The 17771-nt window shown below is 43.4% G+C and overlaps 1 protein-coding gene across 3 annotated transcripts in view; it reads left to right on the top strand.

Annotated features, from left to right (window-relative positions):
* The first annotated feature begins 312 nt into the window (after positions 1 to 312).
* ETV6 (ETS variant transcription factor 6) overlaps positions 313 to 17771 on the top strand; it is a 93343-nt gene continuing 75884 nt past the window's right edge. Inside the window, exons 1-2 of one of the 3 annotated variants that reach the window (XM_035892060.1) lie at positions 313 to 393; positions 12474 to 12599. Coding sequence is in view for 2 of the 3 variants with exons in the window: in XM_035892059.1 (XP_035747952.1) it covers positions 14172 to 14274 (103 nt within the window). In the remaining variant the exon portion in view is untranslated. Of the gene's footprint in view, positions 394 to 12473; positions 12600 to 14094; positions 14275 to 17771 lie in introns of those variants that run through there. The other 2 variants (XM_035892059.1, XM_035892058.1) reach the window with 2 other exon arrangements.

The raw sequence follows: 17771 nt of genomic DNA, 5'->3' as shown, positions 1-17771 counted from the left end.
CTGTTCGGCCCCTGGCCGCAGCACCAGGCAGCACGTTGCCCGTGCAAGTGCTTTGGCCGCAAGTGGACAGGCTGCGAGCTCCGTGGCGCCCTGGGCAGCCAGGTGCATTGCTAGTGCTGCTCGCCCCCACCACGGTCACACGCTTCCTTCCTTCCGCCCACTTCCCCCTCCCCTGCCTTGGTTTCACACCTCTGCTCCAAAGTTCACGTTGTCCTCTCTCTTTCTCTCCCCCCCCCACCCCGGCCCCGCTTTCTTTTTAACAGCAGGAAAGAATTTCGTACACACCTCCGGTGAGCCCGGTACCAAATTACACTTCCTCGTCACCACTACATGTCCCAGTGCCTCGAGCGATCAGGATGGAGGAAGACGCGATCAGACTGCCGGCACACCTGCGTGAGTGTCAGCGCGGAGGCTTCTTACAGTCTTGGACTGAGGAGGGTGCGGGGCGGGGTGAGGACGCACTTCTGTTTTTATGGAAGAGAGTGGGGAAGCCCCCTGGCTTTAGAGCTTTTTCTTTTTCTTTTTCTTTTTTTCTTTTCTTTCTTTTTTTTTTTTTTTTTTAAAAGCTCCTTTTAAAAACTGGATAGTTGTGCAAATTGGAACTTTTTCAGTTCTCAGATTTATTTTTTTTAAGGAGTACTCTTACTTAAATAGTATATACCGGTGTGGCTGTAAAGTGCATCACACATACTGGTACATCGTGGTGTTTTCCTTGAAAGTCTACTTTATTTTTTAATCATTATACAGACTGTTAACTACTGTGCCTCCATCGATTGTGTCATAGCATAAGCACTTCCCTCCAACCACGAGCTTAACTGTGAACCTGAAATAGCAGGCAATCTTAGCTAGCCCTTGAGTTTGTGTGCTATGTTTGGTCTTTCCTTCAGGGTCCTGGGTATCGATGCTGACTGTAGTGATTTTTTGTTTAGCCCTTGTATTGTGACCCTGCCCCCCATCCCCTGCACCCCCCGTCAAGGATTTGGCTTAATTCTCATGACAGGCACAAACGTGGAAGTTTTATTTTGATGGGAGGTGCTATGTTCCCTTCCACGGCATAGGAATTGCTCAGCAATGTGCTGCGACACAAGGTCAGAGTTTCACAAACTGTGGCAAGTGGAGTGCATTTGTGCTGTGGGTGTTTTTCAGGTTGTTACAGGTCTTGATGTTAAATACTCGTGGTGCCCAGGCTCTCTACTACAGAGCACGTGTGCTGACGGAGGCAGTGGGAAAGGAGGAAGAATGAGCTTAGCTGTGCACAAAAGGATGCTGCAAAGGAGGAAGGGCATATCACTGACATTGGAATAAAAACTGGAGCTGGGGGCAAGGCGAGAGCCAGGCGCTTCCTTGCTGAGATGATTTAATGTTTGAGGAATAGGAAAGGCCAAGGGCTGTCGGCCAGTGAGAGGTGAATTAATGAGAGAGGATGGGGACAAGGAAGAGTGGAATTTTCCTTTTTGGAGGGGAAGCTGTTCTGATGTAAATCAAGAGTTTTTAAGTAAACTTTTGTCAGGTGTTACATTCCTGGGGTACTTGAGCAACAATGAGCAACAGGGCCAGGAGCAAACATAACTTTGTGTGTTGCCATCTGACAAATTGGGTTTGGCATTTCAGAGGGAGGGAAAAAAAAAGTCCATGTTTATCACAAGACATTCTCATTCCTGTTGTCAGCTGTCTTCCAGGCACTCTACTTTTCTGAATGCAAACTGTGCTCCCAGTCCTTCTGTAATCCTGTGCTTGCTCCCTTGCTGGCCACCAAGTTGCACTGCACCGAGGTCACTCGTTGTCCACTCTGTGTTCTGCTCAGTCCTGTTTTTGCCTGCTGCTGCCTCTTACTCCCTTCTGGCTTTGCTGTAACTGTAGCCCAGGTTGTACCTTTTTTGTGTTTCCTGACAGGAATGGGAGCTGGTGCTGCAGCACTTCCAACTGTCTGGTCACTGCCTGAGTATCCTGGAGCTCCCAGGCCCTGCTTGCCCATGTATGTGGCTGCTGGCATCTTTCCCCAGCCTGGGGAAGACTCGCTGCCAGACTTACAGGGAGTTTCTATGCTTTGCCCAAAACTTCAGACGCAAAGAAACCAACACAGGAGCAGTTCTCCAGTAGTTCTTTTCCCCACTTCTTTTTTTTTTTTTTTTTTTTTTTTTTTAATATATCCCTCACTGCATTAGTTGGTACTATTTACTTCTGTTGCGGGAGCCACTGTCTATCCTCTCCATGGCTGGCTTTCCAATTCCTTACTACCTTCCCCACTGGGTCCGACAGCTGTATGGGGCAGGGGGGCAGAGACCCTTGGTACTGAGAGGGGTGGGGCACTGTGTTTATGACCTTCTTCCTTCCCATCAGCTAGCCAGCATGGTAGGTCATGTGAACCTTATAAGGCTGCCTCTCTGAAAACTTTTTATCCAATATTTTTAGGTGTCATCCAACCTTTCACCTTGATTTTTGTTTTGTTTTTCCTTTTTGATTGGCACGTTTTTAAGCTTGCAAGGAAGCTTCTTTCCCGTTTGTATTTCCACACCAGTCTGACTGTTCTAGTGTAAAACCACAGTCGATTAATCACTAAATATCTGTGGAATAGTCTTCCACAAAGTTAATGTCTCAGGTAATGGACAACATGGAGCATATTTACACAGTTGTAGTCCCTGGCAGTATAGTATTTTGTAGCTCGATATGCAGTCAATATTGACCCAAACACTGTCATCAACCAACTGACCCAAACACTGTTAGAACCACTGTTTAAAGTGTATAGATTTATAGCTAGGCCAGAAGGGACCATTATGGATTCCTAAAATGATCTCTGGTATAGTTTGCGTTACAGAACTTCAGTCAGTAACTCCTGTGTTTTGGTCCAGTAACTGTCTGAGCTACAGCATGTTATGCAGAAAGATTTCTGCTCATCATGTACAGACTTCAGTGATGGGGAGGATATAAGGTCTCTAGATGTTCTTTCAATGCTTAATTATCCTCCTTATTTGCCTTTTTTTAAGTGCCCTATTTATAGTTTGAATTAGTCAAGCTTCACTTTCCAACTATTAGATCTCGTTATCTCCTTTCCTGCTAAATATTGTCAGAAGACTACTCCTGATATAGGTGCTTTTAGATAGTCACTTCTTAACCTTTTCTTGGCTAAACTGGATAGGAAAAGAGGTTCTTAAGGCTGTCAATCTTCCTGTAAAGCTTCCAGGTTTCGTAATTCTGTTTGTATCATCTCTGTGAACTGTGTCCCACTTCAGCCATCTTTCTTAAAGTGAGGATGACAGAACTGAAGATCATATTTCAGAAGCAGTCTTCCTAATACCAGGTATAGAAATAACTAAGCACCTTTCAGATTTTGAGTCATGAGGTTTAAGAGGTGTTAATATGGGACTTTGCAGTTCCTGCATGGACCCCTCATTTATTTATTTATTTATTTATTTATAGGGATGAGTCTGAGAGATGGCTGTGGTCCTAAATCCAAACTGCCGTAGATGTCAGGTGAAGTAGCTAATTTCTAGTTCAGGCTGTGGTACTGTATGTGAAGACTGGGTTTAAATCCACAAAGTCTGAGGGTTTTCTAGGTCTGAGATTTTGTTTGGTTCCAACTTATTGTTGGTTTTGTTGATTAGGTGAAGCATAATAACTTCTCTCAACCCTCAGTCATTCCAGTGCAACAGGGAGACAGGGTAAGTTTCTCCAGTCATACAAGGAGCCGATAGCTTCTCAGGCCTCCACTCATTCTCTGTTTCCATGACATTCTGATGGGGTTTACCAAAATAAAGGTAGAGTTCAGTCCTAACCCGTATGTCTTCATTTCTGCTGGCTTGCAAGTTCAAGAGCTATGCTACAGGTGCAGCTGAAAACAGCAGTTGGCCCAAACAAAGGTAGAATTGGAGACAAATGTTTCAGATGGAACGTGAAATGTGCTCTGTGGATTCAGACAGTGTTTTATGCCTTCCTATTAAAAATTGCACTGTTTCTAATGTTTAAGAGCACTCTGAAGGCGCTAACAGCCAATAGTATCAGCACAATTAGTAGAGCAATTTCCTTTGGTGCAATAAATTATTTCTCACCGTTTGTTGAGCAAATGGATCTCAGCTATGCTGAGCTGATTTGATCCAGAGACTGGAAAAGGGAGAAGTGTGAAGTTTAGAAGGGTGGAATGCAGATCCCTCTTTGCTACAAGCGTCCAGAGGAGGACTCTTCTTTGGTCAACACAGCTAGAACTACAGAGAAACCCCTTTTCCTGGGGGTAATGTGAAGGCACTTTCCCCTTCTTGCACAGCCTTTCTTGTTAGCTTAGCTTTAGCTTAAATTAGTTCCTTTCTTCCCAGCCCGTCCTATTCCTATAGTACAGAAATAGTATGTATTCAGTCTTAACTTTAAAGCTCTGTGAGAATGAGAATAATTTTCTGGTAATACACGCCTTTCTCTGATGCTGTACTCTGTAAGGGACTTCTGACCCATGCTTTTAAACACACTTGTTTGCGTGACATCAACTTCTGACCGAGTAACTGAGTGTTGGGGGCATTGTAAACAAAGTATCAGTGGGGACCCAGAGAGTATGTTTTTCTCTATTTTAGGTATGTAGTCAGAAGGTACAGTGATCTCCAGTTCGCTCCTTGTCACTGGTGTGTATGCTGTGGTAGCTTTCCAGCATATCTGATCTCCACTAGACTGCACTAACGTCAGATGGAAGGAGCGTTTGTAAAATGGAGATGGTTACCAAGGATTCAAGAGAAGCAAGTTCAGCTCTCACACAAGGCTCTGCCCTTGGTACCTTCTGTGACCTTGGACATCGTGTTTTAGTTTCCCCGCAGTAAAATGAAAAAAACCGTGAGTGCAAAGACTCTTAAAAGTTGTGGAAATTAGTACAGTGACTGCCCAGATACTGTGATAATGAAGAATGCTGAGATAGGTGGAAGTCCTGAAACTATTTGCATACCCCTTATCTCTGAGGAAACTTACTCCATATTACCATGGAAAGTTATCTTTTTTTTTTTATTATTATTTTTATTAAAACCAATCTTTTTGTCTTGTCTGGTACAATGTCATTAGTTACTCATTTTGTGCTCTGGCCAATACGTTGTGGTAAAAAGTTCTTGGACCTGGTTAGAGGATACAGCATTTAAAAGATGAATACGAAAACCCTTCCCTGTGTCTGTTAATATGCTCTGAATTAGAGAGAAAATAGCCTTTTCCTTTTTTGTAATACGCATGATGAAAATAAGGTGGTTTGCCTTCAAGAGCAACTGTAAATATGTGCTAAAAGCTTCATGGTTTTCTTTGTCTCCTTCAATATAAAACTTCTTCAACAAGAGACACGGAAATATCAGTGCTGAAAAGGACTTGTTGCATGCTCTGATCCTGTGCAGCAGCATTCCCCCTTGCTCATTTCTGTCGATTTGTACAGTCTGATTTTTATCTCTGAAGGGCATCTTCCCTTGGGAACGCGTGTGTGTTTGTTTAGGGAGGTGGACCTCATGGGCAAAGATTTCACAGTGTTTTCTATTGATACAAGCAGGAACAAGAATTCATTTCTTCCTCTGAACTAATTACTCTTCTTTCTTTAGTGTTGGCACCCTTCATAAGCCTGCAGCCCATTGTCATAGCAAGACACACTGCACATACTTTTCTGTACTTTTCTGTATACGTGAAGCAATTATTCTTGGCAGCAACTAATTTTTCTTGCTGTTGATTTTTTTTTTTTCCTGCACCCCCAAAAGCCTTTACTGATGTTTGGGGTAAAATGACACACTGGATGTCAGGATACATGCCTCACCTCATAGGGGAGAACTTTACATTGGGACTGCAGCATTGTAGTTGTCTTGACCGCACTCATTTTTTGGGGAGTCGTGGTGGTGGGGAAAGCTAAGGACCTATTTGTAAAATCATTTGAGTGCTTTTTGTTTTAAATGTAGGCTTGTGTTCTGGTCTTTGGTTTTGCACTGTGCAATATGTTCCAGGCTACAGCTGATTTTGATGAACTTCAGAGTATCCAGACCTGGTCACATACAGCTAGTGAGATCACAATTTTATTTCTGTATTTTTGTGTCCCTTGTAATTACTGTATGTTTTACTGCCTTCATTAAGGAGGACAGAAGGGAAATTTTTTCAGTTTTTTGCAAAGATTATATTAAAAGCTTTATGTTTTTAGTGAGTGTTTCATAGGAATCTTTGTGCATGCTTATTTATATTGGTATTTGATACCCTGATTCAGTGGGGACCAGTCCAGTGGCTCTGTATTGGTTCGACATGTTGGTGACCCTAGCTGTACCACATTCTGCAGAAAAGCCCTCTGTGTAAGCCTCAAGTGTTGACATGAGTAGTAGAGCAGGCCAGGCGGCTGGGCTCTCAGTTGGGTAGGTTCTTTAAACTAAGGCATTTATCAGACCTGAAAGCAGTATTATGAGTTTCTTTCTCCCGATCACACATTGTTGCTTATATGCATCATTTGTATTTTAAGGGCACCAGTTTGTTTTTTTTCTTTTTCTTTTATTTTTCTTTCTTTTTTTTTTTTTTTTTTTTTTTTTTTTTTTTGATGAGGAATGCAGGAAACAATTAAGAGAAGGAGGAGGAAACAACAACACTGTCAGGGTTGCCAAGGATCCATTTTTTTCTGTACAGTGTCTATTAATTATGCTGCTCCTTTTATTAATCCTTTGGCACCTGTTAATTATCCTACAATTTTGGCTAGCAGCTGGAAAGCCACTTCGAAGCATTAAGCATATTGTTATTTAGTTACTAGAATATTAAATGCATTGAACTGAAAGTATGTAGTGAGACGGGGAAAAAAGCCCTTCACCCTAAGCCACATTTAGAGCAGCAAGCAATAAAAATATTTGCTTTGGAAGGATCTTTGTGGAACAAAACTGACTGACGCACATACAGGGAAAATAAAATAAAAGCTGCATAAGACAAAGGGACTGTGAAAGGTGGCCAGAATGTCAAATTAATGACTCTGAGACTAATCCTGGTCCCACTGAAATGAGTTCTTGAATTCCCACTGATTTTTAGTGGGGTCTGGACTGGCCTCTTCCTCAGATAGTTGGCTTCTTCCAGCCCTCTCTTTGCTCTTCTCTGACATTATGGCCACTTAAGCCTTGTCCCTCCCTCTTGCTGTCTTTTATATGCTTTCCTCCTAATCTCCTTTTCACTTTATACTTCTTTCTCTCTCTGGGTAGATAGTCCTTTCCTAACCAATCCAAACCCGCTAGAAAGAAAAACAAAATAAATTGGTCAGGACAGTGGCCCTGCTTGCTACCACCTGACTGTTCACAGTATTTAATCTTCTTGATGTTGCACCTTCTCCCACCATGGGCTTTTCTTGCACATTTATATTGTGAGCTCTGCAGGGCAGGGCCCATCTGCTTCCTCTGTTCAGCAGTGCCTCCTGGTCTTTCAATTCATTACTTGTAATAATCTACTGAGGGGCTGGCTGGACTGTGGAAATCCCAGCCAGCCGACCTGCCAGCCTCAGTGGCCATTACTTTGGTCAACTCTAGTGAAGGGACTGGGCCTGGCTCCTTCATGATTGTGAGTTACATCCAGTTGTTAGGTTAGGCAAACAGGATGAAAATCACGAGCAAGGGAGATGTTGGTTATGCCTGCTCTTGCACCATGGCTGGGCACAGTGTAGATGCAGCTATTTTGCTTGAAAGAGCTTTATCCAGAATATCTTGGACTGGGAAGAGTGAAACCTCGTTACTGATCTAGCTGGGGAAGTTGTGGCTTTTGGACCAGGAAAATTCTGCTTTACATCTTTTGGCATGATCTTTGTTTATCACCTGTGGGAAACTGAGTCCCCTGTCACTGGGTTTGCATCAGGGTGACTCAGAGCCAATTGAGCTATCACCCTTGTTGTAAACAGCTGGCAAGTTGAACCCTAAATCTGTTAAGTCCTTATTGCTGCCTGGTGACTGTGGCAGAGGCATCCAGGTTAAGTGTGGAAAAACTTGTTGTAAAGATCCAGTGCTGTGAGCCGGTTTCTGCTTCTTGAGAAGGGTAATTTAGAGTCAAAAGTGGGTTTTTTTTAATGTACCTAGTTGTTACCCAGACAGAGTTAACACAGCGGTTTCCTGCACCGACAGTCCTCAGTGGAAGCGTGTGGAGGGATGAGATCTTTCCTGCCCCGGTGGGAACTTGCAAAGCAGTCCTGAGGTGGGAGAGCAGGAGACCTGTGCCTCAGGGTGTGGAGAGCCGGCAGTGTGGGAGTCCCAGTGGTGCTAAGCCAGTCTCTTACCCTCCTGGAAAGCTTCACTTCAGGGTTTTAAATCTTCAAAATGCAGACTCACCTCTATTCAGAGGGGAAAGGGAGACATGTCGCTTTAATCTGGGATTCAAGCCGATCCCTTGTGGAATTCCCCTGGAAAGTGTGGGGAGGAATAAGAAGCAAAAGCAGCAGGACATTTATGGTATTGCTGGGTTTGAAGCATTTTTAGCTTTGTCTTAAAGGGACGCTGTCAAGATCAGTGAACCTAAAATTAGCTTGCTTTTCTCTTTCCATCCCAAATGTCTGTTTAATTTTTCATTTGTGTTATGTTATAAATGCTTCCATGTTCTTTTTTTTTTTTTAAGAAATAAAACTGATGTAAAGAACCCAGTGTTCATAAATAGCCCTACAATTAAAGAAAACACAGAAGAGAAACTGCGTGTAAGCCATGACTAACAACTCCACAATAACAAACCATTGTGTGGTGAGCGCCTTACAACAAAACATAAGTGTGGTAGAAAACCCTGCAGAAACAACACAGCATGCTTGCAATGTCCACTCCCCTAATAAAAAACAGAGCTGGGCCTCTGAATACTAGAAGAAGGCATCACTGTCCAACATTTAGAGGAGCATGTAGTGTGTGAGGAGAAACCTGCTGCAGCTTCAAGGTACCATGGATTAATGTAAAAAGTCATGTGTACACACACACAGAGAAAACAATTATTTTTATGTCCTTTATGAGAGGCTGGATTTCCTTCTGTGCTTGTATGTCTTTTCTCCCCTGTGCTGGCACTCCTTGTGATACTTACCAAATACAGCCTGACAGAATCTCCATTAAACAGGGTTTTACATTCATTTTACAACTCCCCATTTTACTGCTGGAGCAGAAGGACTAAATGATTCGTAAGTTTGTTGGAAGAAATTTGGTAAAATGGTTATATCCAGATTTGGAAGCCCAATCCAACACCTCAGGCAAGAGCCTCTTCTCAAGAGCGTTTTCCAAAGATCCTTGGAAGGGGAAAGCAGTTGTGCATCAGCCATTCCACTGTTGTGGATGCTTGTGTGCTGTCTGTCTTTTGTGGAATGAGTAAGCTTGAATGTGTTCATTCCTCATGTAAACTTGGTTTCATACAGGACTAGCATGCTGCTATTAATGTAGCAGTGATCTTTGTTCAAGAACTTACAAGTTATTTATACATTTAATAAGCATATGGTTGGTGATGTTGAGTTAATACAGTCACCATTGACTGGCTTTCTGGAGTCAAAGCATTGGGATACTTTCTTATCTCCAAATCTTCACTTACCAGTCTTTATGCATAAAAATCACACCCTGGGAATAGCCCTTAAGCACCTTGCTTTATTTACTGCATATGCCTGCCTGGTTTTGATCTCCATATACTTTGGTATCCCACTTTTCAAAAGTGTCCATTCTGCACTGGCAGCAGGGTTAAGTAGCTCTATGGCAATTATATGGACCAGAAAATGAAAATGTTAAATTACAGCATGACAAGTTCAAATGAAATGAACATCTCTAATGATTAACCAACGTATCCTTCCTGCCTTTAGAGTCCACAGGCATAGTATGGGGTGTTCTGCAATCATAGAATCACTTTGGTTGGAAAAGACCTTTGCGATCATCGAGTCCAACCTTTAACCTAACCCTGCCATCCCACCACTAAACCATGTCGACCCCCACCTCCCTACAGACTCCTTTCAGGTAGTTGTAGAGGGCGAAAGGAGGCTGTAGGGAGGTGGGGGTCGGCCTCTTCAGTGGAGAGGTAGGATGAGTGAATTCTGTGGCAAAATCCTCAGTGTTATGGGGGTTGATTTGGAGACACTGAGTGTCTTCCTATTTGAGAGTTTACTGAGTGGATTTTTGTAGCTGGAGATTCACTACTGAAGTCCCAGAGTTACATGTAGCAGTGGATCGCATATGCTGCAAAAAAATGGAAAACTGGACCTGTCTCCTGCAGGCAAGCAATATTCTACCCATGCCCTACATGGTCTTTGCCCTGTCGTGATGCTGTGATGTGCAGAAGGGATGGTATCCCAACAGGGGCTTTTGGCATCGCATACTCCCTTCTCAAAGGAAGAGCAGTAGTTTCACTGACTTTTGAACTACTCACCACTGGGCGTGCCCTGGGGGGTGTGGAGGAGGAAGCAGTGAATTGGGTGACAGGAGTTCAGTCAGGAGGGTCTGACAACTATACTGACCACAATGAAGACCTGATCTGAAGACCCTGGTCTGAACAAACCAGTTGTAGTCAGCTCCATGAAAGTCAGCTCTTTGCCAGAGTGATAAATTTTGCAGATGCTTTCTGGTAAGGATAAGCTCTAGGAACATGCTCATTTCAGAGAAAAACACTATGATGCTGGTAATGCAATTGCACTACTTCGGCATCCTTCAAAAAAGGTTTATTTTCTTAACTTATTAATATCTTCTCAGCATTCTCCCTCTTTCAGTTCTCTAGAAGCATTTTTTTATGTTTCCCTCAGGTGTCTTAAAGCTTCTTGTTTGCAGAACAAACCTCCCGAAGGGGCTGTGACCTGGTCAGAGCACTGACATTTTATTTTAAACCCACCAGCAGCAAAAAATACAGAATATTTTTGAAGGGAAATTTCCTTTTTGGGTTTTTGTATCCCTGAAAGAATTTCCGATGTAGGCAGACAGTAATTCCCAGCTACATACTTCCTGATAAGGAAACAGCTCCAATAAATGCAGCTATAAATAGCTACCTTTTTATTTTTTAAAAATGTAGGGAGATTTGTTAGCCTTTCTTTCAAACTGTTGAAAGAAAGGGACAGTGTAGGATAAGAGTCTTAGGTTTGGTACCCATTGGCTCTGCAGATCCACAAATTAAGATTTTTATCTGCATCTGTACATTTTATTACGTAAAGTTTAGATGGTTGTTCATTTACTGCTCATCCTTCTCACAACACTGTAAAAGAAAAAAAACACCTTTTTATACGGTAAACATAAATTGCATTTTGTCTTTCTCATGAGGGAAAGGTATTACCTGCTTTAAGCAGAATTCATAATGCTTTTGGTATGTTTTTGCTATATTTTAGTGCTTTTCTTTCTATAAATAGTTTGTTAAGGTGCCTTGTCATCTCAGAATAAGTAGCATGATCTTCAACTGCATTTTTTCACGTTTACTGTGGATGTGCTGTAGCAAATTCATAGTTAGACATAAATTCCCTTTCTTCTAAAAGTAACTTACTGGGACAATTTTGTGCAGTTAGTTTATAAACCTTCTGAATTTTTTGCATTATCTCCCTTGTTCCCTCCCTCCCTGCCTCTCTCTCCCCCCCCCTTTATGGTTCTGTTTCATGTATTTTTAATTTCATGCCTTTCTCTTTGGACTCTTGCTAAAATTTTCCTTTGCCAGTCCTGCTTTTCTTTGTTCTTTTAACAATGCCAAATGCACGTTACCTTCAGAAAAACAAATAATTGTTTGCCTACACAAGAATTTAGAGATGAATAATTTTGGTGCAAGATTTAGTGTGAAAGTGTCTTTGCAGGTTGGATTTCGGATTGGCTGTACCTGTTATTCAGATTACAATTTAAAATACATGTGTCCACTAGCTTGATTGTTTTGTAGAGGATGAGTCTGCTTCATAAATCACCTTGATCAGCACTTAGACCTTGGTTAGACCTTGGTTTCTGTCCTGCAGCAGGGAAGGGTCTGTGGGTCTGCTTGCAGGCTGGCATGTCCTTTGTGGCTGCTGATGGGCAGGTGTCTCCAGCCAAATCCCGAGGCATGTCTGGGGACAGGCTTCTTCACAGGGGGTGTTAGTGGCTGGGGCATCCTCTTCTCTCACTTGTTCCTGCCATGAGCACTCTCCCTAGTTTTCCTGGGGGCTGGTGTGGTGCCTATGGTGGGCTCCCTGCTGCAGGCGGCGCTGGTTGCAGCATGGCCATAGCCCCTGGAAAGGGCAAGGGTGCAACTTCCTCAGTGCCAGGATTCAGCAGAGAGGAGGCCGAATAATCTCCCTTTCCCTCCTCCTCCTCCCCCTTTCGCCTTCCAGCGATTTCACAGGATCTTATGACTTGTGGCCAAATCAAGGGCACTCAGCTGCCTGGGCCCCTCCTCTTGGCCTGCTGGTTGTGCTCCCAGCTGGACCAGAGCCGAATGGATTGCACAAGGGTGCAGCTGGTGGAAGATCCCTCCTTGCCCTTGTCATTCGTTGTTTGCTGAAACGCCATGGCAGGGCTCAGCACACGCCCCTCCTCAAATGTTGGATGCGTAGCCCCTGAGCATGTTGCTTGTACTCTGTGTTCCTTCAGGTATCTGAAGGGGTTTTACCTTCTCCCTCCTGTGCTCCTCTCTTGGCTGCACCGGGAAGGTTGACTTTGTGTCCAGGCCTTGCCACACCTCCTCAACAGGCCTGTGGAACATACACAATTAATACGGTATTAATTAATTATGGGGAGAAGTCGCTGCTGGCACCAGAATCAAGGCTTGCAGCTTATAAAGTGAATGCTTTGATGCTGAGCTTTAAAGAACATTTCCATCAACTCAAGCCAGCAGAGAGATTCTGTGATACTTAAACCCTCCCTCCGTACAGACTCCAGAGCTCACGGTTCTGCCACCCTGGGCACTAACACCAAAAATAGTGGTGGTAAAGGAGGGCTCAGGAAGCACAACCAGGGATCGACCCCCATGAGGAAAACTCTACAAGCCCTAGGCGGAAATGTTGGGGCTGAACCATGGTTTGTTGAGCCAGCTTAATAGATGCTTGCAGTGTGAAAAAAGAGTGGCCTTCTGGACCCACTGAAATTAATAGGAGTCTCACTGGCTTCAGCAGCTGCCCTGGTTTTATCCAGAATATATATATATATATATATGTGTGTGTGTGTGTGTGTGAGTAAATGTGTAGGTTTGCGCTGGGCTTCTACTTATTTGGCCAATGTTTGGGGGGAAGAGCGATGAAGGAACGACTTGTGCCTCTTTGGTTTTATGCAATACTGAGAATTTCTCCCTTTCTACTTCCTCCTTCTTGATAGCGCAGAAGGAAGTAGCCCTGGTCCCTGCCGGTCCACAAACCAATTACTCATTTCAGTTCTGCCGCTTGAGTGGGTCCTTGTGTATTTCCTAGTGGGGGAAATCTCCCTTTATGTGTGTAAGTTCCTCCTTCCTATTCTCTCTTTCATTCTGATTTCTTCCAAGCAATCTGTCTCCTTCAGTTTTTAACCTCCTTGCTGGCTTTCGCTTCCTCTCCGTGCTTCAGTGAAGGCGTTTTGTCAGAAAAACCCCTCTGTACACAGATACTTCTTTGTTCCCCTTTTCTTTTTTTTTCTGTGTCATACTTCTTTGTATCTTGCTTCCTTGGAAACTTCCTTAGTAGTCTTATTACCTCTGGGCTTTTAGCTGCATTACTCTGGGTAGTCATTACTGTGTTGCTGGGTGTGTAATTGTTTAAGGCACCTTGATCTTTTTATTAGAGGTTGGTTTTTTTTTTTTTTTACTGCTCTTTAAATACCAATAGGCAGTGGTGACAAATATTGTTATTAAATATGCGAGGCTTGTTTCATCACTGCTCTACAGCTTCCTCGGTGGTTTTCACTTGTTGAAAGTGAGTGTAACCAAATCACAGGAGTCATTCTCTACTTCCACTTTGTGTTGTTCTCAGGGATGCAGTGCACAGTGTGGGGTAGTGGTGAATGGGTCGCGTGCAGTAGAAGTTGATCAAGATTTGGTGCAGGATTGAAGCCTTGGAGCTCAGCAAAATAGGAGCAAGGGATAGCACTCAATGTCTGTAAGAGCTGGAACATTTACAGTCCTCCTCCAATTTTTACACCCTCTCTCAGTTTTAAATCATGCAGAATGAAAAGCAAGTGGAGGGACTGGGAGTGACAGCAAAGGTAACAGTGACAGGTGAGACAAGCTGTGTTTGCAATGGGCAGACCTGAAGCAGCTGGGCCATTAAAGGAGTCAGTATTTGCTGTTGGCCTCCTGCCACACCATTATCACTGTGTGCGATAATGATGGCTGAATCTCAGAAAGTTTGGCGGCTGATTCAGTTCAACAGAACACCCAGAAGTAAATCCAGATGTCTTTCAAACTGGTTGGATATGCAGTGTTGTGGTGAGTTCTCCGTAATTATGATTTTCTTGTGCGAGTTCTGGGAGAGTCCAGCTGGTCCAGAGTAACCCTGAGAGCACAGCTTCTCACCAACGGCCTTTCTGGTGCTCCATCATTTGCAGCAAGAACACGTGTGCACAAAAAACCTTCTTGAACTCAGAAAAGAGTTAACAATCAAAATCTATTTCGAAGCTGAGAAGCTTCAGGGTGGTTTGTTTTTTTTTTTAAATCTGACACACATCATGTATCTCTGTGTACATGTACATATTTAGATCTTGCAGAAAGGAGGCTTGCTCAAGTGCTTAGGCTTTAAGACTGTTACTCTTACTTTTTCTCTTGAAACTAATTAACACTTACAACGTGTTACAACCATTTCTTTTAGGCAAAGTTGTAAAATTACTGCCTCTGATCAGAAAAAAAAGGATGCAGAAGATGGTGGAAAGCGCTTTTTGTGCCACGTGCACTGCCCAGTAGGCTCGCAATGCTGTCCTCCCCACGTCTCTGCTGCATCCAGCAGGCACCAGAGGGTTAGCCTGTGTTTGGGCCTAGAGGCCCAGGCTTGAACTGGTCTTTCAGTCTCTTTTACTGGATTGAGTGTACAGTGTCAGCAGTATTGTATATGATTTGAAATCTCTAAGTCGTCTTAAAACTGTAGATGGGGTTCAGTCAGCTGCATTTATTGCTTTCTTACTGAGCGCATTTCATGGGCCACTTTCCAAAGACTACTGATGTGAAGGGTAATCCACAAGTGGTCTTGGCACCACTTTGGAAGTTGAAATTACCAGAGTGGTATAACCTATGGTGAATAAAGGTAGCTCACACTGATAATTTTATCCTGAAATGACTGGGCCTCCGCTCTGAAGAATTTTCACAGTACAATTTTACAAGCTGATGTAACATCAACAGTGTAAAGGCTGTAAAAATACAGTTAGTGGTACAAAACCTGTTTCTTAACCAGCTCTAAATTACACATATGCTTTGTATAATTTGAGCCTCAGGACAGCCGCACTTTAATAGATCCTGGCAACTGGAAGAACAGGGACATCATATTTCTCTGTATGAATAAAATGCCTAGTGTGTCTTTACCACTTGAAATTATGGTCATCTACTAAATTAACTGCTCCCAGCATCACCCAGAATTGGGATGAAAGTAAATTATTCTTATTTTAATAATATTCTCAGTTCTTCTTGAGAGACAGCAACTCATTCATATGGGATCATAGTACAGGGAAATCTCATTCAGAAGGATGTGGTTGTTCAGCAGAAAACAATAGTTGATGTGACTTTTTTCATGTGGTTTTACAGTAAAACCTGTGAATGTCCCTTGACTGTAGAGTTAAGCAAATATTTGTCAAAAATCAGTCACCAGTCTCAAATTTATGTAGCAACTCTGCGTTGATTTCATGATTTTGCACCAAAATTGTTAGGAAATCGAAGTTCTAAGACAGTCTTGAAGTTTGCGAACTTCTAGAGAGGTTTCTTAACACTTTGAGTTTGTTCAAACTCAGTCCCACTCAGGGTGCAATGATCTCATCCACGTGGTCATGTTTCACATGATAGGGGACCTAGCCAGAACAGACTACATCCCCAGTTTTCCCATTCCCAGGAGATTAGAGGCAGGGATAAGACTGCCATTTGAGGAAAAGATGCTTCTGTAAGTGAATGGGTTGGCAGGGAGAATGTTGTGTGGCTATGAAATCATACTTGGTATGGAGAAGGTGAACAGGCAGTGATTATTCACAGTTCCTCACAGAACAGCAAATCCAGAAATCTGAGATAAATCATTGGGCAACAAGTCTAAAAGAAAAAAATGAGGATGTATCACTACATGAAAGAAAGCATTGCAGGAAAGATGTTTTAGGGGCTCAAAGTGTAAATGGGTCTCTAAAAGGAACCAGCTAAGCCTGGGAGAGAGGGGTAGGCCAGCTGGTCAGTATGGAAACAGTGTTCTGGATGCAACCACGGTTTGTGATGTCCTTAAACCACAGATTACCAGCGACTGAAATAAGCAATATATGTTATAGAAGAGATTGCTTAATGTTTCCATGTTCCTACTACTTTTTGCTTATGCAGCTGCTACTGCAGACATTCGGCTGGATGGGTCAGCGATCTTTTCTAGTATGGTAGTTTTTATATTTTACCCCATCTCATAATCATCTCCAGTGATTTGACAGTAGTGTTGGACGCCATCCAAGCAGATATATATTCACTATGCATATGCTACGCCAGAGGGCTCTTTTAGGTGATAACTAACTCATCAGCTACAGGCCACGGATAAAAGTTAAGTGAGGGGATTTGCCTTTAAGCAATTCTGACAAAAGTCTCTTTACACAACAGCTGACTGAATCACTGAATGTAATGCCAAGGGCAGCAATAGAAAAAAAAGAAGTCATGTAAATTAGCTGGCGAGAGAACAGGGCAGAGCTATCTGGTGAAGGAGGGAATGGGAGAGGAGGGCAGGCAGCCACCTGCTGGAGCTTTGGCTTCAAGGACCAGATCTCCCCCATCAAGCGTTTGAAAAACAGATTTTGAAGTTGAGACTGAGGGGGAAACATGGAGAGTCTCTCTCCTTAGCGTACAGGCCTCCAGTGGATTGCGATCACCCCCGTATGTGATTCTGTTATCCCCAGCCCTTGTTTCTCCCACATGCCCTTAAGGGGTTGATTTCATTTTCCTGCTGTCGTCCACTCCAAGATCTAGTTTGGCCCGTGCCCCTTCTATGGCCCTGCCTCATCCATGTAATGTGTTACATGAATTTCAGTTCTGCTTCCTCTCTTGCCCCAAACAGCGGTTTGGGTTCTGGGCGTAGTCATTAAAAAAAGTTGTTATTCAGTATTACTTGTGATTTGAAATGGTAAATTAGAAACTTACTGGAAGTCTGGCAGTGCTGCTGATCTGTGTCCCCTTTGCTAAGGTGCTTCATAAAATACCGTATGTTGTTATTCACTCTGGCCTGGATGTTCTTGGCTGCCTCCCACTTAATGATTCACAAGATGTCCGAGAGATTCATTTTTGGAAATGTGGTTCCCCCCCTTCCCTCTGTATATTCTCCCCTCCTTTATCCTTTGCTTGTGAGTCTTCACTGCAGAAGTTCGTTAAAAAACCCCATAGTATGTGTAAGGGACAGAGTGCAGTCTCTGGTGTGCCATTGGAAGAGATCTAAGATATGGTGTAAATTTTCCCCCTGATCTCCAAGTAGGGGATTAAAGTAGATTGGGAAGCTTTTCTACAGATCCCCCTCCTCTTCCCCTGCTGTTTCGCAGCTCTCTATGTGTGTCCTGTGCCTCTCGCCTGAATAGAGGTATTTTTTCTTAGTAAAAGCTGAGCAACTGGTCTCCTCCGATTGTTCCTGGCTGTCTTTGGAGAGGGGGGAGCAGGAGAAAAGCCGGGAGCGGCGGGGTCTCTGCATGCCTGTGCGAGGGCAGAGCCGCTGATCCCGGCACGCCGGCTGCAGCAAGCAAGCAGGGGTGTTTGCGGGGCTCGCACGCAAGAGCTTCTTC

The sequence above is a fragment of the Egretta garzetta genome, unplaced genomic scaffold, assembly GCF_000687185.1.
Source record: "Egretta garzetta isolate BGI_Z169 unplaced genomic scaffold, ASM68718v1 scaffold293, whole genome shotgun sequence".
Taxonomy (NCBI): domain Eukaryota; kingdom Metazoa; phylum Chordata; class Aves; order Pelecaniformes; family Ardeidae; genus Egretta; species Egretta garzetta.
This window is presented reverse-complemented; position numbering and strand designations above follow the sequence as displayed.